Below are 26,672 nucleotides of genomic sequence, written 5' to 3'. Positions count from 1 at the left end.
ATATATATATGTATATATATATGTATATATATATATATATATGTATATATATATATATATATATATATATATATATATATATGTATATATATATATATATATATACAGACCTATATATGCATGTATATACCATGCTAGTGTAATATTTCCCTAATTTTATAATGTCTTGCTAACCCACAAACCCTGCAAGGTTCTTTGCTCTGGTGCACAAAGCGCCAACCGAGTTGTCTAGGCAGTTACTGCCGTGCAAGCGCAAAGTTCACTCCGAGAGGTATGTCAAAGGGCATACCTTTGTAGCGTGTGCGAAGTCAACGTGTCGTTGAACAAATGTCAAAATGCAACCGCTGTACGGAGTCATTCAAATGCCACCATGCACAACAGCCCAGGCGAAATAGATCATATATTTAATCGCATTGGCTCACATCGATGCTTTACAAAGGCCCGTCACAACGAGTACAACGAGCCCTGGCGAGCACCTCTGACCTGACGCACGCCACGGAGCACGATACTGCTCTGCCCGTGTCAAGTGCGTATAAAACTGCATCCACCTGTATCAGCTCTAAATCAAGTCTATATCAACGCTGTGTTGATCATGACATAATCGGATACAGTCCGAACGTTTAGAACCGCAGGCGCCGTGAGCCTCGGGGCCTTCTTCTCCTGATAACAATGGCAGCACGCGTTTGACCGGGAGCGGCGTCCACAACGCCCCCCATACCATTCACTGGTGGGTGCTCAGGTCCACCTCTTTGTACCAGAACAAGATGTGGTCTCCGTTTCTCGGAAAGACACCGTCAACGCCTGGAATAGATACATGTGTTAGTTCCGTAAGCGTTGTTGTGTTTGATTGTGGAAAGGAGGAGGTCATTTCAATCCCTCTTCAGAAAACCATTCCGGAAAGCTACAAGGCCTTTAAATTTCAGCCCACTAAAAAGAGACCAATGTCAAATAAGATTGCAAAACAAGGCGTTCCTTCAAGAACTTTCGCGTTGGTCGCTGCCAACTCCCGCTTTCGAGACTGATCTATTGCGAGCCATTAATGCTAACAACACATCAGTTGATATTCCATCTTTTACAGGCTCGATGGGTTTTATGACTATTTTCCCGTAAGGCGGCCCGCCAGGTAGCTTGGGATACCTTCTGTGTCCGTTCCTCTTGCATCAAATCATAGCAACTGTCATGCCTGCAGTGACATGTGAACCCCTTCCCAACACGCCGAAAACAGACTTATCGGGGTCAACGTTCGTACTGCGTCATTGGCAGTCGGCATGCAGCATTCTGAGAAGCTCGTTTAATCTTGAACCTCGTGATATGGCTCAAGTGAACCAAACCAGGAGCACGATTGGCGAGCAACTCGAAGCCAGATAAGCTCGCAGCTCGAAGACAGCATACAACCTTGGTAGCCGAGGACGTCAAATCTTACGGCACCTGGTGAAACATGCGACCGTTGGCGGCCACTGTCGGATTTCCGCCCCGTGCAAAACAAACAATACAAAAAAGACACAAAACACGCAGCATCTGGCTGAGCAGGATCGATCCCAAAACGATGCTCTCTCCGTGTGTCAAAATCTGCGTGTTCGCTGTCCGGCGGAGATGCGCTACGCACCTTTTGGGGTCAGGGCGCTGTCGTCTGGTTTGTTGTTCCTGTCGGGCGGGGAAGGCAGCCTGTACAGCATCCAAAAGATGCTGTTGTCCTTCTGCTCGTGGTAGCCACCAATGCTATCAATGTAATGGCCGAACGAGAAGTCCACTTTCGTGAACCTGCCGAAACAGGGCAGGGCGTTGCATCAGTTCGGTATATGAATATGACATGGCTTCATTTGACGTGCCACATCGACGTCCCAGAGAACAACCTCCGTCTTGGTGAATGTCTTGGTTTTCACATGTTTCCTACACAGAAACAGCCCTGTTTTTACTTATTTTAGGGGTAGGTTTAGCCGTTTTACCCTGCTCAGCTCCTTGCTCTGTTTTGCGTGATCACACCCCCGAACAGAGGCACCAGGGAAATTCGACAGCAAAAGCCAGCCCCCGCAGTTACTAGAATAGATAACTAAGCAATGTAAAATAAGCCGTGACTGCTCGTCAATATGTTTTGCGCACAAAATCCTTTCGACCTATATAATGTCGTGCGCACCTCACCATTCTGATTGTGAACTAAGGCACGGGGTGGAAGTTCACTCACTCGTAATGGCTGTCTCGTCTGGCCGCCAGCTTCATGCATTTAAACATGCTGGTGTGCGGCGGCACCGTCAGCGACAGGTTGAACGTCTCGTTCACCTCGGTCCCAACCCACAGCCAGTAGGTGAAGTGGACCGGCCTGTGTGACTGCTCGTCCACCTCCGGTGCCGTCGGTGCACTCTGCCCGTCACCTGTAACGTCGGTGTGCGGTGACCGGCACCTGCAACGTCGGTGTGCGGTGACCGTCACCTGTAACGTCGGTGCACGCTGCCCGTCACCTGTAACGTCGGTGTGCGGTGACCGTCACCTGTAACGTCGGTGTGCGTTCATGGGCGAAAGCGATGAAATCGTGCGGCCCTGAGTTTGATTTAGTGGTCAAGTTCAAATAATACATCACCTGACAGTTTTGGAGTCGGCGATTTCCGAGGTTGTGACCCGCCCAGTCCTGTTGGTTAGAGCCGGTGTTGGTGACCCCGTGGGACCATGCCTACCCCGCGCTGTTCGTGACAGCCGCTTACACTGACCACAGATAATCTCCCCCCTCCCGCGGCGCCGACCACAGTCGAGATCGGTGACCTCAGAAAACCTCGTACGTGCTGCCCTGCCGGTGGCAGTCGGTATCGCAGACCTGCGGACAACCTCACCTGCCTGCTCTGTAACAGGTCAGAGTGAGCTCCCAAGCTGCGGAAGATTGCTCTCACCGCCTAGAGTACTCACTTTGTCCTAGCGCCGGCATCGCCAGGACGACGGCGATGCCGAAAGCCCACAGATACTTCATCGTTGCCTGAAACGCGGTGAACAAAGGAACACGGATGACTAGACAGCTAACCAGACGAAGCCGGCCTCTCCAATGGACTGCGTCACGTCTGCTCGGCCTTTATACTGCAACTGCTTCGGACGAAATCTAATCATATGACGCGGTCCTCCGGTACACCCGCGCCCCCGCGGCGGTGCGGAGCCAATGCGCAGTACGACGCGGCCGCAGGGTCTGACTCCACAGCCAGTCACGGCACGCGCAGCCACTGCGCTCGTGGCGGTCACACCAACCGGCGTCGAGCGTTTGTGTGATGCCATTTAGTGGCATGACGTCATGACTTTGCAATGACGTCACGTTACGTACTGCGTCACACTTTGGGGTTGCTGCAGTCGCTCCAAAGCAACCGCAGTGACCGCAGACGAAGCTGCGGTCGCTCCAAAACAACCACAGTGACCGAAGACGAAGCCGCGACGCGGTGTGTCGCGCTTAACACAGTACAGACTCGGAGACTGTACGGACTGCACAATGTCAGTTGCATAAATAATTATCAGCTAGACTTGCTTGGGAGATTTTCTGCATCTTTTTTGGCGGCCAAAGAAACGCCTATAGCAGAAACCCTTCCGATGACGCGCATGCCGATGATTAAGCAATTGATGACTGCACCAACCGCAGCGACCACAAGGACCGGAAACCTAGAGGGCAGTGGGACGCGACGGGTCGGCATGTCGCGTCGCACAGGGCATTGCGACGCGACGGGTTACCCAGAGGGCAGCGCGACGCAACAGTTTACCCAGAAGGCTGTGCGACGCAACAGCTCTGCCTATGTCCCGATGGCTTAGAGACCAACCAGCTGGTAGGCACGGCTGTGGGAAAAACCGTGCGACACGGATACAGGTGTAAGATTCCCAGGAGGAAAGTACGACACGAGTACGTGGGCCTGTAGTGGCACAGCAAGGTATTGCTGGCAACGCGACCATGGTACATATACCGTAGGGACAGAATTAGTGATGCCAGTTGTAGAAGTCGCTCTCGTCTAGCCCGGATTCTTTTCAGGCCTTTTTGCATGGGAAGGCCATTTTTTTTGTCCAGAATGTCGTGAAGGGGGGGGGGGGGGGTGAGGCAAGTCAAAGCTTCCCGCTCAAAACTCAGTTTATAACTGGCCACAGACCGTATCGCATGGTACAAAATAATGTCGTGTATTCTCGATTATCTTGTCTTTACATTTCCATGATGATATTTTACTCGAGACGTATGTTAACTATTTTGATCAAAAATGATATTCTATCTTTAATAAACACTCATATCCCAATTTTTTAGTCAATGCTTGTAAATTATTTTTTGGTCAACCCTTATATGCTTGCTTTCTTAGTCAATACCGCTTAAGGATGTAGATAGGTGAAATAACCCTGATAAAGGGGAGGGATTCCAGAACAAAAATTGAAAAATCCCATATGGCGAATGCCTTTTGTCGGCTGCTGAATGGTGACTGCGGAATGCCGACGTGTAAAACAGTTGGCGGGGCAAAAAGTCGAAACAGCTAAATGGCAAATTGCAAAAAGGCGAAATACAAGAAAGTTAACTTGACAAAGTGGCGAGAAGCTAAATGGCGCACTTCAAAATGGCGGCATGCAAAGTTGGCGAACGGATAAATGGCGAGTTGAAAAATAACGACTCAGTTAAACATCATTGTGATATTGGTGAAGGGCTAAATGACGAAATACAAAAGAGTCACCTTTGAATTCGGTGTTGGTGCTGGTGAATGGTAACATGGGAGAAGCTTTCCGTCACATCTGAAGTTTGGCCCAACATCTTCAAATGTGGAACATTTTCCATAAGCAGCTCACCGTTTAGCTTTTCGCCAAGTTGGCATGTTGTCTTTTTTACGTATCACCGTTTTGCAGTTCCCCATTTTGGTCGGTTGACTTCGTGGTATCTCGTCATTTTGTTTTGCAGTTCGTCATTGAGCCTCACGCAATTTTGGCATGTCGCACTTCTTTCATGCTGCCGTCTTTTAGCTTGTCATTAAACCGATTTAACTTTTTGGTTCGTCGACTTTTGTGTGTCGCCAATACAGAAGTCGTCAAATGAAATCGACAAAAAACAATTGGAAAACTACGAATCAAATTTTTGTCCAGACACCACACGGACGTGGCGCAAACATTCTATTGATATATTTATTATGTGTGTCTGCGGGTCTACGAGATCAAGATGTGAGCAAAACACTGGCCTCTCTCTGTTCCCGCAGAAGGAAGGGAGCGGAAGCAGCTTGTCGGTAACAAGAGTCTAGTCACTAGACGCGGCTGTCATAAAGTCAGCTGTCGCGTTTGATGCGTTCACGTTCTGACAGCTGTCGGCTGTCAACCGTCACGTTTTCTCAAAGTTCTTTGGCGTAAAAAACATTTGCAATGGATTCCCCATAGGCTAGAAATTTTTGGGCGCCATTCTATGATATGACGGAGAGGTATCCTCAGAAAATCTTAGGATGGGAGGTCACATCGACGCCCATCTTTATCAGGGCAGGGATTTTAATGTGTCTGTGGTGTGGCCTTCGTGAGAACGGCCAACGTGCGCTTGACAAGAACTCTTCCCAGCCTGCATTCTTTTTACCAGTGCTGCCCACTGCGCACCGCACGTTTTTGCGCGCCGTCTTATCGCGCGGGCCGGCTGCTTCCACTCGTTGTGCAACTTCGCGGTTTACCCGACAGCACAGCGCAAACAGCGGCTGGGAAAATCCCGTCTGCAGAGCGTGACCTAGTGGCTGGGTGGTTGACGCATCCCGCTCCAACAGAGCGGGCCTGCAACTCGAGCCGCGCTGCACTGCAGGGAGCGCAGGACGCGGGCGCGCCGTCCGGTGGACCCGGGACGGCCGGGCTGAGCCTCGCCGCAACTCAGCCCGGTGGGACACCGGGCTGAGTTGCATACAGTTTTTTGATAGACTGCGGTCGAAAAGCGATGGCGGTTACCAGGGCATTCAACGGCAAATCAAATGGTTGAGGGGTCAATTCTACACCCTCATTTCTCGGAATTTGATAGAAACGGGTCACAGGGGCTGTATGTGGCGCTGAAAACGCCTTGTGACGTTTTCAGACCTCGCAGTTGAGCAGTTTTGGAGTTGCAGCCTCTAACATTTTTGTGTTGTGTGGTTGAAGAGCTACGTTCGGCGGCGATTTGTTCACTACGATGAAAGAAAACCGTATAAATATTATGTCAAAATGATGTAAAAACCATCCAGCACAGTCCGCACACGTACTTGAGCTACTCTGTGAACCTTCAGTGTCCCTTTGATAGCCTTGGCTGTGGCCAAGCTGACATTAAGCTAATCCTCTAGCCGAACTACTTCTCATTTTGGTATCAAGAGACCTACGGTCTGCACATTAGCCTAGCCCTCAAAGACCTGACATAACTTCCCAGCAGAGCGAATATGATCAGAATGGGGCGCCACAGGTTGACACTGGTAGCAACCTCTTCCAAGGTCCCCAATTCTGTCGCAAGCATTCTTCCCATGGGATATGGCAGCGTAATGCCAATCGCACTTCACGGCAAAGTCTTCCTCATAAAAGAAAATGCTTAAATACTTGCACCTGTTCTTGTACTGTGCAGCTGATGCAGCTGAAAAGGAACACACTTTTCCACATTTGAAACGACAATTTCCTTTCCGGTACAAGGTACTGTAGAAACGTATCGACCGAAAATTGTGGTATTTCATGGTGTCTGACAGCGCACAATAACTTTCATGTTTAATCTGCTCAGGTTCTGGTCAGTATACCACGAAGGGATGCAGCGTGCATTACGGTGCATCCCAGCGAGATTGCTGAACTTCGTTATGAATGACGAAAGTGTACCGTTTTAAAAGACTAGAAATACCAAAGCTTCGTTTTCTGCCGGTCGTTTTGAAGGCCGTCAAAAAATTTACCCTGGTGCTGGGTCATTAAGTGATGTCTGTGAACTGTGTGAACTACGGCTTCTGACAATTTGGTCAAAACCTCATCAATTGACAGAGCGAGTTCAGTTTAAACACAGCGTTCTGTGCTTACCCACTGGCTAAATCTGCATTAATAAACCGAATGTAAAATGTCCTCTGCTTGCGCATTGATAGCGTAAATACAAAATGATCGCACACTATCCTACGCGCGGACAATTCTCATATACCCGCATCATGCAACATGCCTTATGAACATCCCACACAGCTTAACTCAGGAGGTCCCTTTAAGTGGCATTTGGCAGGCCAAGGAATCCAATCAATAGCTTTAAGTCCTAGTGATAACAACACATGCAAACCACGTGAGTGGCGCTGCTACCCCTCAGGACGCAGCGTTCGCGGGATAAAAGCCTCATGTCACCTCATGATAATGCCCTCAGGAGTCAAGTGTGTATGTGTGTCCGCTACTTCATGCGGATCACCTGCAAGCTAAACGGTAAGGGATTTCCGTGATGAAATTTTCGCACGAGCAAGGCCTGCTGGCAGAGGGCGTCTGAGTCACACCAAAATTCCGTATTTCGCTAAAATGAGCGCGTAGTCAGCGAAAAGGGCGTACAAATCTCCATAGGCTTAACACGGGCGACGCCAATTTCGCGGCAACCGGCTGACGGCCGACACGCTTCGTTTACCGGAGTTATGTCTCAATAGCCAGGGGTCGCAGCAACATGAAACTTGCACAGCCAGATAGCAATGGAATGGACTATCGGAATGATGTAAGCTTGTGGCGCCACGTTGCACGTGGCACGTGCACACGTGGTGTGAAAATAAAATTGACTATTGTTGACGGATTTTTACGTTTTGTGTCACACCTCATCATCCAGTGCGCATACAGGCGTTAATTTTGGTTTCCCAACATTCTTAACTGAAGTGGCTGCTACACTTTCAGCGTGCATCGCGAGTTTGTGCAACGTATCGTTGCGCTGCAAATTGCAATACGACTTGCAAACGGTCGAGGTTTAAAAATCGGCGCCGAACACAAACCGCTACCGTCAAAACTACATTCGTGTGCTGACCAATTCATTCTCGCTCTCTAACACCTTTTGTTGATAATGTTTTCCCAATGGTTTGCTCCCAGATGAGCTTGGATTAATGGGCTGCGTGGCGGCTTTTTACGCCGCGCCGGAACAGCGCTGTCCGGTGTCCCGCCCGCATATATTTTTTCGTACATGCGTATCCTAGCAACCGTTGTCAGCGGTGTTAAAGATAGTGCTGACCGAAATGGCTCAGCTATTGATGTTCTGGCAAAATGTTTTATCTTACCAAATACCAGCGGTGACGAAGAATATATTCATATCATTTTGCATATGCATTTATATTTGCTGTAGCTCAACAACTAGCTTTCAAAATCAACGAGAAACAAGGTTTTGGAGAAGGAAAGCCGAGGTCACTAAAACCTACATTATCAAGCATGCATCAAATGATAGCGATGGAAATGCAAATAAACTTGCCCAATTATTTTGCGTTTGCTTCTTTCTATTATCGCCATGCATTCTTTTTTGTAAGTGGTTTGGACGTCAACAGAGCCATCCAATGGTCATACGATCGCCACGCGGGCCAGGGCCTTAAAATCGCATTTCGCTGAGGGCCTCGACTTCTCGGGTCGCGGACAAATCGTAGCTGAGCGAACGATCTTACGCCCCGCTCCCTTCTCTTTCTTCCATTTCCACCTTACTCTGCCGCAAGGACTTGGATCCCTACAAAATAGCACGTCATGCTGATGAACATCCCACGGAATGCAGGCCTCCTTTAATAATTCTGGACGATGCAATATCTTCGATCTCATTTCCAATTTCTGAACTCCTTTTGCCACTCGGTCCTCAGATACCAAAGGAAAGCATAAAGGCATGGGAACCGAAATGTACTCGTATAAATGTACCTAAGGTACCCACATAAGGAGAGGATGGACATGTAATGTAACAATGGAGGTAACGGGCATTAATACCCAGATCTAGACTCAGTCGCGTTCATTTAGTACATTCAAGCCTCATGATGTTTACCCTACCCCAGACTGGTCAATCCTGCGCTCAATGCTTTCCTCAACAAATTTGGCAAAACTAGAGCTCTGATGGGAACCTATAACCACTAAAAATTAGTAGTCATCGCACACGTTCCTGGATATCCGTTCTGAAAGCAACGGCACTTTAAGTATGTCAATTATACAGGTGCCTACATTGCTAGTTTATTCCGTGTCGTAACTTGTATAAATAACGAGGCAGAACCGGAACCCCGGATGACTCCACGAGAAAACCCAATGCACGGGATCCGAGTTGGAGCCGATAGGTCTCGCGCTACGTCAACTGGCACCTCCTATCATTTCTTGGAACCCCGTCTGCTGTGCTATTGTACTGGCATAACCAGACACAACAAAGCAGCATTCACAAGCTGTCCAAGTGATTTATGCAGCCAAAAAGGAGACTGCACCAAGCACAGCGTACAGTTTCCCGTCCGCAGGCGAACATATCGTCAATGTAGAACCATCAAATACAACACACCATCGTCACACATCATCGTATCAAGCCACCCCCGCTTCCATGGCCACAACGAAGACGAAGACTACGCAACGTTAAATCGGACTCCTTTCCAGCCCTACTCACAGCAGCAGCCCGAGGCGGGCCGGCACCCAGTACAGGCATGCAGGGAGCGGCTGGGTGTCCGAAGACAGACATTGCAGGTTCCAGTGCGCACCACCTCTATTCTTCAATACATGCACACACCAGATATCTTGCACACTTCCCCAAGCACATCTAGACTTAAATGCGTGCCATCACCTCAAACTCTGTATTTGGAAAGACTAGAAAAGCCTCAGATAGTAAAGCGCCACTAGGCCTAAGCTTGTAGCTATAGGCATTTACCGAGAGGCCGGGATATTTCCACAAGGCATCTGATCAACATGCAGTGATCATAACACTGAACTGAGAGAAAACAGTCTGCACGAGAACATTCAATGGTGTGTTATCTGTTTAACTACCCAACTTGCCGTTCCATGTCCCAACTTGACATGACATGTTCCGACATGACATGACGTAGTCCTGCGGACTGTGCGGCGCACCAGTCAGCCATGAATGCAGACAGCGCCTTGGCCCATGTCGGGTCATGCTTAAGGTGATCGTCCAGATCTTGAAGGATGGACTTCTGCATCTTGCCTAAGAGATCTGACATAGTGTTGTGCGCACCGGCCGTCGGGTTACCAACGGGCGGTGGGGGACGCTGCGGACCACCGCGGACGCCGACGGGTTAAACGGTCTGACGTGACGGGGATCCCCAAAGTCATCGCCATCGCTGTCGTCATCGACTCGGTCCCTTGGGTTCTCCGTGAAGGGCGGAAGGGCTGGCATCTCGGCGGCCTTCCTGGACGGTCCTGGCGTCGGCTCTGTGGGGGCTGGCCTCCGCCCTCAGGGTGGCAAACCACCCAGATGGTGTATCACGTCGTCCTGCCGAGAAAGAGCAGTCCAATTATCCTTTGAAAATCGGCTGATTTCTTTGGAAGAAGGTAATGTGCGTCCTCCCAAAATTATGTGCAATCTACAGAGACGACTGACTTTATCATGGCTGACTTGGTGTCTGACCAACTATTTCAGCGTGATCCTGTTTGTAAGCTATTTCATCCTTTTAATTTCAATGCCCTGAGAACGTTTAAGTCTCCCACAGTTTCTCAACATGTTTCGACCTATCGTAAACAGCCGCTGCATGTATTCTTTTCAAAATGTAGTGCAGCTTATGTGAGGCACACGGACGGTGGAACAATGACCAGAGTGCTGATGTCCTGTAGCAAATCACCTTGAAACCTTACACTCGGCACAGAGCTTCAAAACTTGCCAGCTGTGTGCCAAAGGCAAGGTTTTCACGCATCCCCTGCTTTTTTTGTCTCACCACCACACTACGAAAGCAGAGCCTGGTGCAAACACCAGCAATGCCTGGCAGATAATTTTACTCCACTTATGTATTTTTCCCGAGGAAACTTGACCACTAAATTGCATCACTTCCGAAATGTAGGAGTGAACAATTCAAGAAATGTCTTCTAATTGAAATTTGCAAGATTAATATCATTATTTGAGCACTCATGTTAACAGATTTTAAGTCAAATCAGTTGATTACAAAATTTTGCCAGAAAAGTATCAGTCTTTATATTTATTTAACTTCTTTCGTTTTTCTTGGTATCATGCGAGTGGGACATCACCTTAATCTTCCCTTCTTTTCGATTGCCTTTAGAGGTACCATCTGTTGCTTGAAATGTTGACCAATTTCTTTGCAAGATCTTCCAACCACAAACTTGCACGTATTTCATACATAAATAGGATTAATTCGCCAGCCGCCCAAACATGTTTGATATGCACCCAAGAGTGAACAATTCACAGGGAATGAAGGAGACAATGTGAACTACGGAACTTATTTTTACAGTCATTTTTGCCTTGTTAAACCCTCAGTTAACCGTTTTGTTGGTTCATGGCGGTGCTCAATAATGATACATCTCAGCCATTCGAGTGTCTAACTCACCAGGCTACCTGACAAGGCTTTCCTAATGCTGCCATACAGAGCTTTGGGACAGACCTGACACAGCTAATACAGAAGAACTTGATGGCGAAATTCTGCCCTCTGGAGATTTTATCATGCACACCTTTTACTTGTTTCGCATTTTAACCTCGTAGGGTGTTGGGCATGATTGATATTTATATTTGGGGGGGGGGGGGGGGGGGGAGTGGGGTGACTGCCAGCAGACCATGCGAAAGGTATTGGCTTTTTGTTTCGGGGGAGCAGGAAGAGGCCAGTTAGTCTCCTGTGGACCAAGTAATTGCTTACCTTGCTTGCTTTCAACACATGATTGGTAACCAGAGTTAGCCATTTTCTGTTTTAGTCCATCGACTTTTGTCATAAGACATATTTTGATGCTACAGGGCATGCAATGGGCTTATTTGTTTCCATATTCTGGATTTTTTGCCCCAAATTTCTTGTAGCGGTTTCTCATGGCTGCTCTAAGCAGATGCCTTGTACAGTTGTCATGCTTTGCTGACTGGCAAATGATTGTACTGCATATATGCACTATATTTTTAACACAGGGATACTCTAAGCTGCATAGCAATTATAATATGAGTTACATATAAGCACGTAGCAAATAGTCAGACCCTCCCATTCAAAATGTGAAGCCAACATCTCAAACTTTGTCATTAAATATGAATCAACAAACCTAAATGTACGCCTTTTCTGCAGCTGAAAAGGCAAGCAGCAACACTGGCATGGTCATCTAAAAGTTATGTTTCTTTTGGAGAATAGCGATTGTTTTGTGGAGCATGCCCATTATTGCCCTTGACATAGGTTAACCATGACAATCAAAATAAGTTGTTAAAAGTGATTTAAAGTGTTTTGATTTGTGTGTTGTCAACTTTGCCTGATGTCAACAAGCATACTCAAATGAACTGAATAAAAAATGCAAGTTGAAACCAGCCAAAAATGAGCTCTATCATGCTTTTATCACAAGTGCTGCTGTCAAGAGATAGGCGAGTTGAGATGATGTTCAACATATGGGCTGCTCTAAGTTAGCTTAAGTTGGTTAAGTACATGACAAAAGGCAATAGGAATTGTGCAAGAACCAGCAGCTCACAACTGCTGCTGTGATACAAACAGGTTAGACAGGATGAGGTGAAGTAAGGCCTCTTTAGGTTAGGCATAGTTAGGCTACTTTCATGGGAATAAGCATTGACATTTTGTAAGAAAAATGTTTGTTTTCCCTGACCCCATCTTGACAGAAGTCAGAGGTATGTCTATTGTATTTGACTTGGTGATGGGCTGATGTGTAGGAGTCCAAGTTTTGTTTTTGTTTGAGTGTTTATGCTTGTTGGATTTTCTGTTGTTATTTTGTTATCGAATTCCTTTGCTTTGTCTCGCGTTAGAAGTGCTGTGGAAGAGAAGTGCAAAGTGCAGCATCAAATTATTGGTGTTGATATTTTTTTTTGCTCATTACACTGTCCTGAAATTACTATGCTTGAATGTATTCTGTTTCACTTTAAGGGCCTAAGGTGTTAAAAAACGAAACAGTGTTGTCAGGTTTATGATATTACGTCCATGGCGACTTGAAATAGATGTCTTTGTTGGTCGAAGCATCAGTCACGAGCTCATAAGCGTCATCTTTTGTGACTTGATTTTTTCACTCCCGCGCGGTCTTTTTGCGATGGAATTTTTCACTCCCATCATAGTTCAAAAGCGATTCTAGCTCTCTAGGATGATCAGCCAATAGCAGCACAACTAAAACCAAGGACAGACCCAAACAAAATGCAGACATCCCCGCGCCCCAGAGTGATGCTGTGATGCCAAAGTCTAACCTAGGTTAAATAAACGCGTTTTCGATATGTCGCTTGTGCGCCGGAAATGTGGTGAAATAGGACGAACCGACCGGAATCGGTCAGTACCATTCCTCACGTTGTTTACATGGAACGAACTGCCTCCGACCGATTATGCCAGCTCGCACCGATATCCCGACAACGGCAGATCAGAGCAGTCCGGGAATAACACGAAAACATCTGCAACTGCAAAATGCTACGGTCGCACGTATCACGTGGCACACGCTCGTGGCTAGTGGCTAGATGAGTTTTGCTCTCGTCCACGGATTTACACGTTTTCTGACAAATCTCGGAACCCGAGACACGAACACACTTCGGAGTGGCGCGTTTTGATAAGGAATAGAAGGAGACGCGCCACACACTTTGACAAGCTGCTGGTCACCACGGCCACGGCAGCGACACCAAGGCTATAGAAACAATACGGTCGAACGCCCCGATCCCCATAAATGTAGGGCCTATGGATTTGGAAAAGCCGCGAAATACTTATTTAACCTAACTTTTATCCTCTCCTGGGACCGACGAGGATAAAACTCACACTTCGCTTAAAAATTCACCTGTCCTCTCCCAGGTCACCTAAGGGTCTGAAACTCACGTATCCTATAGAAAAAGCTACGGCGAACAATGTGACCTGTAAAAAACACAATCCGTTCTATACTGCGGGTGCCAATCCCCTTTGAAAGTGGTCAATGTTTTATTTTTTTTCAAATTGCTCACATTTGAAAATCGCTTAGGTAAAAGTTAGGCTACGTCAGGCTAGGTTAGGTATGGTTAGGTTAGGTTAGGTTAGGTTAGGTTTGGTTAGGTTAGGCTAGGGTTCTGGTCTTTTTTATACTTACTTGAAATGGCCGTATTCTCTCTACTAGGCCAACCACCTTTAATCCCCAATGCAATAGAATGGTTGAGACATTTCTCCACGTGTCATACGCGTGCACACCTACTATGTTTGCGGTTTCTTGGCCGGTCTGACGCTTTAACTGAAGGGAGATCCCATACTGGACTTGGAGCAGTCCATCCGGAATGGCGTCTCCTAATGCGTGAGAATGGTCACGGGAAGCGATGAAACGGTCTTCGCAGCTGTCCTTATTGCCACACCCACGTACTACGTTTGCATCAGATTGGGCTCCAAGTCCCTCGGGAGGTCCGCTGTTGGACTTGACAATTATCTACCCGCCGGCCAGCCGCCGCCCGCTTCCTCGCCTGCTCGGGTGCACTTTGACACCGCATCGCCAGGCGGGCGGCCGCGGGCCAGCGTGAAGGTCCCTTAGTGGACCTAGCCCGGAAATATTACTGCGTCAGTGATCTGCTTGCTGCCTGGTGTCAGGCATCATTTTAGTTGGGTTTTAGATGTCATAGGATATGGTAGAATAGGAAGTACGACTGAGCGCCACTTAAGCTATCTTGGTAGTGTGATATCATTTTCAACATACCGAAGATCACAAATCGACAGAGCTGGTCTTCGGGCGCGAGTAACAGCCTGTGTGACCCGGGGTGGGATGTTCCTATCCGAGGACTCGCCTGGCTTTGTGCCTGCAGATGGGTGTCATCCCACTCGTTAACGGTGTTACAATCCCAGAGCCGCAACGTCTCGTTTTCCTTCTCGGTCCTCGTCCTCCTCGTCCTCGTTTTGATGAGCGGAAGTAGCTACCAGAAACCAATATTGAAAGTCAGGCACATGTCTGTTGGTATTGGATCTGTAAGGGTGGATGCGAGTACGAATTCAATGGCAATGTCAAACGTGATATTTTAAGTTGCCATATACCATCATGTTTGTCAGCATGTTAGGCAGATTTAGTATTAACCGACATCCGATTAAATAATTCCTGCTCGTGGGCTCTGATTCTGAGGAGAAATACACCACGCAAAACAAAGCTTTTGCACTTATTCCAAATATTGCCACTTTTACAATTTGTCTTGCGTTTTAGTACCGTGCAAATATCGTAAACGTAGTGCAACATTTGGTGCCTTTAGTCTTATAGCAGCCTGGCATGGGCCAGGACTTCTCAAAATTTGGAAAAAATTGGCACACCGCCAGCATAAGATGGATACCAGGCAAAAGAGAAGAAAACTGTTCTTTATTTGACCTACATGTGTCGCAATTTTTCAGATACCAACGTTCTCAACTTAGTTTAACTTCAAGAGAGCGTTGCATGGTGAATACAACAATTACAGTTTATGGCCTTTTGCATGCACCAGCAAATTTGTGAACAAGCGCATGAACTTAAATTGCATTGGCATGTTTGCATATCACGCAGTTACACACCTTCACTCCCGTACTGGGCCCATACACCTGGCGTCGATATTGCAAACGATCATTTGCTTTTGCCTCAGTGCTTCACTGAAACATATATCAGCGCACGTTGACCGATGTTAGAAGCATAACATTTCACTCATTTTCCAGCCCGTCCCTGTTTCCTGACCACTTTACGTCATGCTCCTTGTTTCATATGCAGATGTTGTTGACGTCACGGTGATTTGTCTTGCCGCGTCAGATTGGCCGTCAAAAAAAGATTAGCCCAATACATGAAAACCATCCGTCCTGAACATCAACATTTACGCGTAATTGGCGCTTGCCAATATACCATCGTAGGTTACATGTGTATACACGCTTACAATCGCCTCTTTTTCAGCTCAAGATCCTGGAATATAGCGCAACACCGACCAGAACCAGTCCTTGAAAATACTGCCACAGTGCGGAATCTGGGGTTTATTGCTATGGCAACCGGGGTTTAGTTCTGTTATGACATGGAAATCTTCTGACCAATCAAGGGATGAGCATGTTGTCCGAATTCGCGGCTTTTCCAAAGCCATAGGCCCTACATTTATGGGGATCGGAGCGTTCGACCGTATTGTTTCTATAGCCTTGGTGTCGCTGCCGTGGCTGTGGCGGCCAGCGGCTTGTCAGTGTGTGACGCGCTTATACCGTTCTGTCGTTATTACGTTTGTTAACCTTTCGTTGGCTGATAGCTCCAAGTTGTTGAGAAGTCTGCCGAATCAAACTGAGCCTGGGCCCCGGCTGTGACGAATGATGTAAATCTGACGTGTCCGGCTGTAAGAGCGGGATCGACGGGCCGGACCGAAACCGAACGGTTTGGTCAGTGTCCTGCTGTGACAGATCCTTGACCTCAGAATCTCTCTTGGGGACTCGTTTTCTGCACTCTGTGTAGAACCCGTCACCGAGGTACAAGTCCCGGAAGAAAAAGGTGGCAAAAATGACGAAAAAGAGTCTCTCGTTTGGTCAACGAGAGACTTTAGCCTCACCGTCATTGCTGTGCGCCGGCGTTTGCGTGGTTCGACGATTACGGCCCGTCCCAAATGTGCCAAAATTGAATATGCCTTGTACAGTGCCTTGTGTATCCTTACTCGCCAAAAATGGAGACGATGCCCTTGCATTTGCGCACGGAATATGTATAAATGTTATTGGTGTAATTTCGACGACCGTAGCTATAAAAAATAAAGATCCCCGCGAGCTTGGGCACTTGTACAAAAAAGAAAACAACAGCGTGTGGTCTCATGATCTGCATCGCAATTTCTGGCCATGTCCCATCGAATGGCGAAGGCTTGGACAACATCGGAGCCATCAGCTCTGAATGAGTTGTCCGCAGGCAAGCATTTTGGAACCTGTGAAATTTAATGACTTTTAACCACGCCTAGGATTACTTAATTTTCAACTTCAGAGGGGAATGGTGCATCCAATGATACAGGTTTGGCAACAATCGGTGTGGTATGGCCTGAGGCCTGTGTTGACTGCAAGCAAGGCTTTGAGGATTTGTGAAATTTGATGCTTTATTACCTGACCTAGGGCCACCAAATTTTTAATTGCTGGAGAGAATCACGTATGGTGGAGGTTTGGCAAAGATCGGTTCAGTAGATTCTAAGAACTGAGTTGTCTGCAAGCAAAAATTTGAAATTTGTGGAATTAGATGACCTTTGACTCGACCTACGGTCACCACATTTTCAACTGCAATATCAAGGAATCACGTATGGCGCATCCAATGGTGAAGGTTTCACGGCGATCTGTGCGGTGGATTTTGAAATGTGAGCTGCCTGCTTTTGCATGTGAAATTTTCCCTTCATGTTTTTGAGGTGGTCCAACTTCTGTCAAGTTTCGATATTGCCACCCCATGACTCGCCTCATTTCATGAAATCGGTTGGGGACGGTTTTTAGGAGATCCGTTTATCCATTTCGGATAACAAGTGTGTCTGCTTCATGTGCCGGTTTTTTAAGACCCTGGCGTAGTAAGTGGCCTTGGACCTCATTTTAGCACCCTCAAGTGCATATTACTGGTCTCACTTTTTGCGCAATGCATATCCAAGGATGTTTGGATGGAGATCCGAGGCGGCTTGCTGGTCGCAATACATGCCTTACCTAGGTGACACGTTTTCTTATGTGCGGGGGGGGGGGGGACGTAAGGACTAAAAGGTTGACGCATGCCGTCCCACTTGGGGCACGGGTTCAAGTACCGGTTTCGTCATATGACCCTTGAAGCCTCATATGAACTCTGCAGTTGCTGGTGCGTTATAAAAGGGTGCACGATGATGTGCATTGTGTTCCCTTTTCACAACAAAAACATTTTGTTCTCTTCTGACGTCGCCTGCTTTTGACGCGCACGTGATGCACTTGAGAACACCCTGCGAAGAGACCCCAGTAGAACCCCAGCAGGCCCCAATAGGTTCATGTTTAAAACGGTAACCCAAACACACAGACTGAATTGCATCATAGCCATCGACTCGCCACACAAAAAATGGTAGATAGCGTCCCTATCACGGGTGCCCGATATGAGACGCCCGTACGTGTTCGAATGACAACACTAGATAAACAAGTCGGAGAACTGCCATTTCAGAGAACAGGTCAGGCGCGCTAGAGGTCTCCAAGTGTTCGTTTGTGCACTGCTGGTAACAGCCATCCTTAATAGATACGCACATCCCGAGCGCTCCTCATCGCACGCACAATTCTACTGGTCGTGAAATGCATGAGGACTCAGTTGAAAATGAGCTCGAATGCATAAACTTGTTTGTTGCCACCTTTGAAGATAACTGCACATCCGTTGAGCTTTGAGGCTCTGGAAACATGCTCAAAAACGCGCATGCCACGTAATTAGGACTGGTCAGTCCCAATCACAGCGATCCTCGTGAGCCCTCTTAACGCGCTTCGGTCTCACCAGGTTTTGGAACTTGTACCTAGTCAGGATCCGGAGATGTGTTTTGTTTGATAACTCGTAATTAGGTAATAAATATATGTTTGGTTTTAGTCACCGCTATATTGTTTTTAAACAGTCTTGACGTCATTCGTGTGGTTCCGAGATGCGACGTTCTCATGACTGCAAAACAAAACGGACATATTTAGACGAACAATGAAAGGAAAAAGTGGCGCAAATTCACTACTATCGTGACAGCGGCGAAGGCATTACTAAAAAATAAGGTGCAAGGAACTCTAGACATGTGTACAAAAAAAAGAACAAATGCTGCACAAAATGCGATTTTCTCAGAGCAGCAGCGCAATGTGCATTGACTTTTGCTTAGTGATATAACCTGCATTTTTCATGATAGCAGTCATCTTTCCAACCTCCTAGCAGACTTTTTACGTATGTACGTATTGCAGGCATAGGAAACAGGTCGCGTTCATGCCATTCCAATTCGTCGATAAGTATTATTGCTACCAGGTCAGACACAGGCGCTATCGCTGGCGGGCGGGCGGCGGGCGACCGCTTCTAGATTTGCGCAACTGCAACGTCTTGCTCTGCTTCATACCCAACAAAAATATGCAAAGATTTACGCATGCGTAAGGTGCCTTTCTGGCTGTTGTGGCGGGTAAATCAGCGTGTCCACTGGCAGCCCGACCTCAGCGGCAGCCAGACCAGGCATGCGAGCCTGTCGTGACTCAGTCATATGTTTACTCGAGGTTCTGACGCGTGGTCACCAAGGCACAGGCTCTTTGCGTCACAAGAAAATACCCGGACCCAGCGATTGATTCATGCTGATAATCCCTCGCGCCCGAGTGTTTGAGCTTAGCTAATAATCAACAGAGGTCAAGCGCACATCTGTTTCTGATCTAATCGGCGAGCTATGATCTACTGTGTTGGATACTTCTGTATACAGGCCCTGACTGGCTGAGTAGGCAAATGCTGCAACTGCAGCTCATCACCAGCGTGAGGGGAGGGTTGCTGAGGGACCTTGTTACCATGCCGCAGACCGAGTCTTCTCAGACCGACACATGCCGCAGACCGAGTCTTCTCAGACCGACACATGCCGCAGACCGAGTCTTTGCAGACCGACACATGCCGCAGACCGAGTCTTCTCAGACCGACATATGCCGCAGACCGAGTCTTCTCAGACCGACACATGCCGCAGACCGAGTCTTCTCAGACCGACACATGCTGCAGACCGAGTCTTCTCAGACCGACACATGCCGCAGACCGAGTCTTCTCAGACCGACACATGCTGCAGACCGAGTCTTCTCAGACCGACACATGCCGCAGACCGAGTCTTCTCAGACCGACACATGCTGCAGACCGAGTCTTCTCAGACCGACACATGCTGCAGACCGAGTCTTCTCAGACCGACACATGCTGCAGACCGAGTCTTCTCAGACCGACACATGCCGCAGACCGAGTCTTCTCAGACCGACACATGCCGCGACCGAGTCTTCTCAGACCGACACATGCCGCAGACCGAGTCTTCTCAGACCGACACATGCTGCAGACCGAGTCTTCTCAGACCGGCACATGCTGCAGACCGAGTCTTCTCAGACCGACACATGATGCAGACCGAGTCTTCTCAGACCGACACATGCCGCAGACCGAGTCTTCTCAGACCGACACATGCCGCAGGGAGACGCCCCATCAAAAGCAAACATTCTCGCCGATCGCGGCTCTGATATGAGACCGTCCAAACGGCCTGCGGCAATCTAATCGCGTCGTCAGCTAAGATGAATGTGAGCCTAAGCGTATTGCCGGAGGGGCGCGCAGACAAACAGAAATGCCGCCCGTGGCTGCAACAATCGCTTATCTTCTTGCTCGCTCATGCCTAGAGATGTATAACGGCATTGCATACCTTGACATGTATATATAGATGCATGTGTATACATGTATATACATGCATACATACATGCATATATATATATATATATATATATATATATATATATATATATATGCATCATGCACAATCCAGTGTTTCCAGGTCGTCAATCCCCTTCTTTGTTGAGAAGCCGTCCCCAAGTACACCGACCAAGGATTGGGTGTTACTTATTGATTGGGTGTTGGGTATAATTGCGTTAGAACCCAGTCGAGACGAAGTCTGACAATTTCAAGGAAAAAACATCATGTGGATGTCCTCGGGTATTTGCGGTTTGAAGGGATGCCATTACGCGTCGTTTCAAACCTAATTTTCAAATAGTTGTAAGCCCTTCTTTCCTGTAAAGTGACACTCAGAACGTTTTTTTAGTATGTCTCCAAGCCGTACACAGGGTTAAAATGGATATGGCTGGTCACATATTCCAACACCAGTCCGTATCATTGCACCATGTTTGCCACCCAAAAAGAGGAAAGTTTGCAAGCATTTGGTGAGATTACCACCATAGCTGTCACCGATCGTTTCGGTCTTTCCGGTTCAGATACGGCTCACTTGAAAGTGGTGAAACGTTTCAATCAACGGCCAGGCCGATGAGAGGAAGATTTCCGAATGTGCAACCAATAAGGAGGCGACGGCGGTTGCACCCATTGTTAACACGCGCCAGGGTGGCCGGTTGAATATCTCTCGCTCGGGTGGGAGGGGGCAATTTAACCCACACATGTCTAAATTTAAGATAGCTAAAGACAAGTTCACCGGGTTTGTTGACCTCTGTGTAAAATCACATGTGTCAAATTTTGAGGTCCCTAGGCCATGACTTTGGGATCAAATAAGGTCATACAAGCCCAAATTCGGGTTGGTGTCTTAAGTGCCCTCAAGACCTCTTTACGCAACGGCCGTGAAGACAGATACCTGTTCTAAGCAAAGGGTGTGTGGTGCTCAATTACGATCAGTGATCTTTTTGATCTTTATATGGTCAAGGTTGCCAAATATCCACGAGGCTGCTTTTATTTTGTCATTGAAATAAGCGTCAGGGTATACGGTAAGCGGGATGTTCCTAAAAACAAAAGTTTACCCGGGTTATTTTATGTCAGTGACGTACTCTTACCCTTGAAAAGACCTGTGCTGCATGTCTGTCTGTTGCGGTGCCTGTCATCATCCAATTCGAAACGGGCACCAGAAACTACCTCATGAGCCAACCTCTCGAGCAAAAAAAAGTTCACGTGAGTTGTTAAGTGTGTTTGCGAGTTTCTGCGATATGCGATGCGATAGTTTCTGGTGCTCGTTTCGAATTTGAGAATGACAGGGACAGGACCATTCCTTCTTGCGTAACCCCTGACGTTTATTTCAACGGCAAACAAGGAGAAATCTCGTGAGTGGTCGGTCACCTTGACCTTGTAAAGGTCAATGTGACCAAGAATGGTTCTGCTATTCGTTTTGATAAAGGCACGTTGCCGAAATAGCAGCACATCTATATCTCCATTTTCCTGTTTTTTATGAGGAATAAGGTCATGACTACTGTCTTATCTATATTAGTAAAAAGGAGGCTAATTTTGACCTTGGTATGACCTTAATACCTGGTGTAAGGTCAATAAAATTTGTTGTAATTCTAAATTCAATTGGTTTGTTGCCTAAAAATCATTTCATGTATGTCTGGCTTCGTCAAACACCCTGTTGCCACATCACATCGAACGATTCCCTAGAAATGGCTGCTCTGACAGCCTGGCTTCACTTTGATATAACACAGGTCAGCAAGCTCACTACCTAATTCTTTGGATTAAAACAGCCGCTATTTAATGTTGTATAACTATACAAAGTTTGGCGCGGCTTCGCCACGCAGTTCCGAACTCATTCAATAAAGTATTCAGAGGGTCAAAATTACCCCCATCCGCGTGCATATTAAGAGAGGCACCAGGAATTTTCTTAGCCGGATGGGACGGGAATATGGATGCACTCTGATTGCACGCGATGCGACAATGCCAATGTCTGGCTCACTTTTCTGCATCTGTATGGGGTCGGAGCTGAAACTTCCCAAGGGGGAAATTGGGTTGGGGTTGGGTTCAAATGTCATTTCTTGGATTATTCCTTCCGTGAAACACAATATATATCACATACAACAGGAGGTCCCCCACGATGAATAGCCGACATCTAGTTATTTTATTTTTATTTCTTTACAGCCAGCGTCCATGGAATCAATGGCTACATTGTCAGAGAGTCGATGGACCTGCCCCCTGCTCCGCTATCTGCCCCCCCCCCCCCCCTTCGCCCTTGGTTCCCGCGCTCCAGGCCCGCAGAGGCCGGAAATTATTAAAAATGTCGCACTGAACAGTTGAAAATTTGTGGGTTGCGTGTAATGTTGACGATCTCAGCATTGTTCGGAATTCATCAAATTGACTTGAGGTGTCATAAATGATCACGTTACACACCGTAAAATGAGAGTTCACGTTCTGAACCATGCCTACGTTTCTGTGGCATTTCTTTGATAATTTTCCTTGTTCGTCGGATACAGGTTCTAGATTAGGGATGTGTGAAGCAGGGTGATCTTTTGAACTATTAAGATAAAGCAAGAAGAAAATGCCAGAACTAGTTGGCAAGCAGCGTCGACTGCTTCCACATGACCTCACAGGATTTACGGGGCAGTGTGATTGCCCCATGCATCACACTATGCTGAAAGCTGCAGGTGGCCGATTCCCAACAATGTGAGGGGTTATTTAGGTGAAGTACAGCAGCAATATGACGTGGTAACATTTTTGTCTTAGAAACAGTTTCCGTGTCATGGCCAGTGACACAGGTAAGGGAGTGGTACAGGAGCACGTGGTAAACTCGATTTTCTGTGAAAATGTTTGAGTCGTGCCTTCTCTCTTCCGACTATGAAATCCTGCGCACGCATGTGGACGAGTCGGTCCTCTCTTTATGTGCAGTGATTGCGGTAACGATATCCAACTATAGATGGCTTATCCTAAAATTGTTTGACAAACTGTTTGCGTCATGAATATCCACTGACTACGACGCAGTATGATCAAAGCCCATCACAGCAAGTGTAAATGCTAGATTGGGGATGCGCAAAGCAGGGCGATCTTTTGAAATATAAAGATAAAGCAAGAAGAAAATGTCAGAACTAGTTGGCAAGCAGCGTCGAATACTTCCACATGACCTCACAGGATTTACGAGGCAGTGTGATTGCTCCATGTATCACACTATGCTGATAGCTGCATGTGGCCGATTTCCTAATCCCAATAATGAACGAAAAAATGGTAAAGGCAAGCACAGACGAAGTGCGTAACAAGTACCTTTACATACTTAGTAAGGATCTTCACGCTTCTCATCATAACATAATTTTTTGTTGGAGAGGTACCTTTCCTCAGTCAGATTAACGAACTTCCTTACATCCCATATCCAGGAGACATTCTTAGAAAAATGAATAATAAGCTATAGTTCATCAAGCGGAAAATGGACCGATAAAGACCGACACCGGCTCAGTTCATTATTACACGCGCTTGAATGCCGTCCGGCTGCTCATATCGGCAGGAGAAACAGGCACGAATCTCAGCTGTCGAGCCCCACAGCCTGGAGGCATGCCACCGGGCCGGCTGTAAACACGGCCTCGGGATCTCCCCGACGTCACGGGAACGGCGTCAGCGATGATCGTGCGGTGTCGGTGGAAATCCCGCTGCGCTCTCTGACTCAGCGCGTGGGCGAAAGTAGGGCGGGAATGCTCGGTCGGCGAATTGATGATCTGCAAGCTGGGGATTAGGTTCTGGCCCCGACTAGAGCTGCCGCTTTTTATGTTCGGAAAACCCGCGCCCGCCACGCACACAAATCTGCGAGCCGGCCCCATTCCGCAAGGGAATTCTCTCCCCCAAAGGTTTGCATAGGCGCGCCAGTCTTATTTTACATTCTAGGTGCATGTTATTAATTTCATATGATTATGAGAGCCAAATCAAGTAACTGCAACAAACTTACAAACATATTCAAAGCTTCATGATATTGCCACGGCTAACATCAATGAAACTTATTCCTAATTCTAGGTGAACACACTTGATCTGATAAAATATGGGTTACCCTAAATATATATATATATATATATATATATATATATATATATATATATATTCAACTAGAAATAACCGATGACTCAGCATTCACGACCTTTTTGACGCATTGTTCTAGTTTCCGGGCTTTTTACTTGACAATATCGTTTGAATTAAAGATGGTTCGCACAAAATTACTCATGTATTCGTCGTCCTTTACATTCTGACGTTTCGAAATCCTATCTCAGCGCCGGAGAATACTGAATGGCGTAAGAAATAAGTTTTGAGTTTTAAAGGATAAAAATTGCGCACTTTTATTAAAAAGCACCTTTTAGCACGGAGAACACAAATGAAGCATGGCTAATTGAAGTAAGGCGGAATCCTATTTTCGCTTTGATACCTATGAAATGCACCAATACCAAACACCAAAACATCAAAATGCAATACAATACATATGAAATCCAATAAAATACACAAAAAATACCTATAGAATAAAATACAATGCATAACATAGTTCAAGGATTGTGCAAAAATGTGTTTGTCTGCTTAAGGCTGGGAAGAGTTTGTCAATAAATACACTTTCTCAAATCTGAAGGCGTCTTCTGTCATTGTACGTCCGTAAAATGTCAGTGTCGTCTGTCAGTTGTTGTCGTGTCAATGTGCCGTCGTATTCGTGTCGCATGTGGTCCAGAGGTGCCTCGTCACGTAAGTGCATTGTGTCGTGAGAGCGTCGCTGTGGTCACGCCAATGTAGTGTATGTAACGAAGTTTGCAGTCTTCAATGTTGCTTTTGAATTGATGCACTACATTGGTGCATGTTTGTTTGTCGGGTTTGTCTGGGCTGTTTCTCATAAGAAAGGTAGGGATTTTATTATTACGATAATAAATGACGATGCCCATTTTGTAGTCGCTCTTCCCTTTTACGTGTCGAGCGATAATTTCCCGCAGGGCTTTTTCATCTCGTTTGTGGGCAGATGTCGTTTGATTTTAAACATACAGTTTGACGGTTAGTTGGATGCCTTGTCTTGGTTTGCTGTTAAAGCGTCTTGTCATTTGTCGTTGTATTTGGTTTTCAACGTCAGAATTGGAAAAAAAAACCGCTGTTCACCAAGATCTGTCTGATTCTTACGAAGTCTGAATGTAGTCCTTTCCAAACAGAGCAGTGCTTAAATGCACGTCTAATAAATGACCTTATGACGCTAATTTTGTAGCGTCGAGGGCACTCACTGTCGGCATTTAAGCACCGTCCGTTGTTAGTCTGCTTTCAGTATGTAGTCATTTTAAATCGCTGTCATGTCCATTAACAATCACGTCAAGAAAGGATATTATGTTTTGCACACTTGCTCTCTTGTGAGTTCTAAACCAGACTGCTCTTCAAAGGTGTTTTTGAAGCGTTCTAGTTGGTCAGTGTCCTTAACTTCCACAAAGATATCGTCTACATAGCGACAGTAAATGTCCGATCTTATGTCGTCATTTTGTAGTGTATCGGCTTCCACATGGTCCACAAAGAAATTAGCGAACAAAGGTCCCACAGATGAGCCCTTCGCAACACCCTCAATTTGGCAGTACATTCGTCCATCAGGCCCGTGGAAAGGAACTTCCAACGTGCAGGCTTTCAGTAACTGTGCAAGAAGGCGCCTTGATGTTTTGAGAGGAGGAATTTCGGGATGATTGTAAACGTGTTCAAGGATGATGGATACGGTTCTTTCAATAGACACGTTTGTAAATCGATTTTCAACATATAGAGAGGCTAGTAGGCATCTATTAGGCTTTCTTATGAGAACCAGTCCAGACAAACTCTACAAACTAAAATGCACCATGTAGTGTATCAATTCAAATGCATCATCGAATGCCGCAAACTTCGCTCCATTCACTGAATATATATAATAAGAGAGAGAGAATAGAGAGGAGAGAGCGAGAGAGAGAGAGAGAGAGAGAGAGATAGAAGAGAGAGAGAGAGAGAGAGAGGAGAGAGAGAGAGAGAGAGCGAGAGAGAGAGAGAGAGAGAGAGAGAGAGAGAGAGAGAGAGAGAGAGAGAGATAGATAGAGAGATAGAGATAGAGAGAGAGAGAAGAGAGAGAGAACGAGAGAGAGAGAGAGAGAGAGAGCGAGAGAGAGAGAGATGAGAGAGAGAGAGAGAGAGAGATGGAAGAGAGAGAGAGAGAGAGAGAGAGAGAGAGAGACAGGATAAAAATTTTATCCTGTTTTTGGTCCTGTTCCTGTTTGGTTTAATTTAATCCTGTTTGTAATCTAATCCTGTGAATAATTTTATCCTGTTTGGTTTAATTTAAATAAAAAAATTATTTATCCGCCGCCAGGATAAATATA

General features: G+C 46.7%; 1 protein-coding gene across 1 annotated transcript; it reads right to left on the bottom strand.

The window, feature by feature from the left end:
- Window positions 1-361: 361 nt before the first annotated feature.
- Window positions 362-3,098, bottom strand: LOC119113032 (uncharacterized protein CG3556-like). The gene is made up of 4 exons (XM_037237350.1): window positions 2,896-3,098; window positions 2,183-2,369; window positions 1,607-1,761; window positions 362-801 (listed from the first exon to the last, which is right to left on the bottom strand). The coding sequence occupies exons 1-4, from the start codon at window positions 2,954-2,956 to the stop codon at window positions 722-724; spliced, it is 483 nt and encodes a 160-aa protein (XP_037093245.1). The 5' UTR covers window positions 2,957-3,098; the 3' UTR covers window positions 362-721.
- Between the last annotated feature and the right edge of the window lie 23,574 nt (window positions 3,099-26,672).

The sequence above is a fragment of the Pollicipes pollicipes genome, unplaced genomic scaffold (assembly GCF_011947565.3).
Source record: "Pollicipes pollicipes isolate AB1234 unplaced genomic scaffold, Ppol_2.1 Scaffold_7261;HRSCAF=8764_pilon_pilon_pilon, whole genome shotgun sequence".
Lineage (NCBI taxonomy): Eukaryota > Metazoa > Arthropoda > Thecostraca > Pollicipedomorpha > Pollicipedidae > Pollicipes > Pollicipes pollicipes.
Note: the sequence above shows the minus strand (reverse complement) of the source record. Positions and strands in the feature narration are given on the sequence as shown.

Coding starts and splice junctions, on each gene's coding strand:
- LOC119113032 (XM_037237350.1), bottom strand. CDS start 2,956: ATGAAGTATCTGTGGGCTTTCGGCATCGCCGTCGTCCTGGCGATGCCG. Junction 1,762..2,182: donor AGACGAGACAGCCATTACGA/GTGAGTGAACTT, acceptor CTGTTTCGGCAG/GTTCACGAAAGTGGACTTCT. Junction 802..1,606: donor CAGCGCCCTGACCCCAAAAG/GTGCGTAGCGCA, acceptor TATCTATTCCAG/GCGTTGACGGTGTCTTTCCG.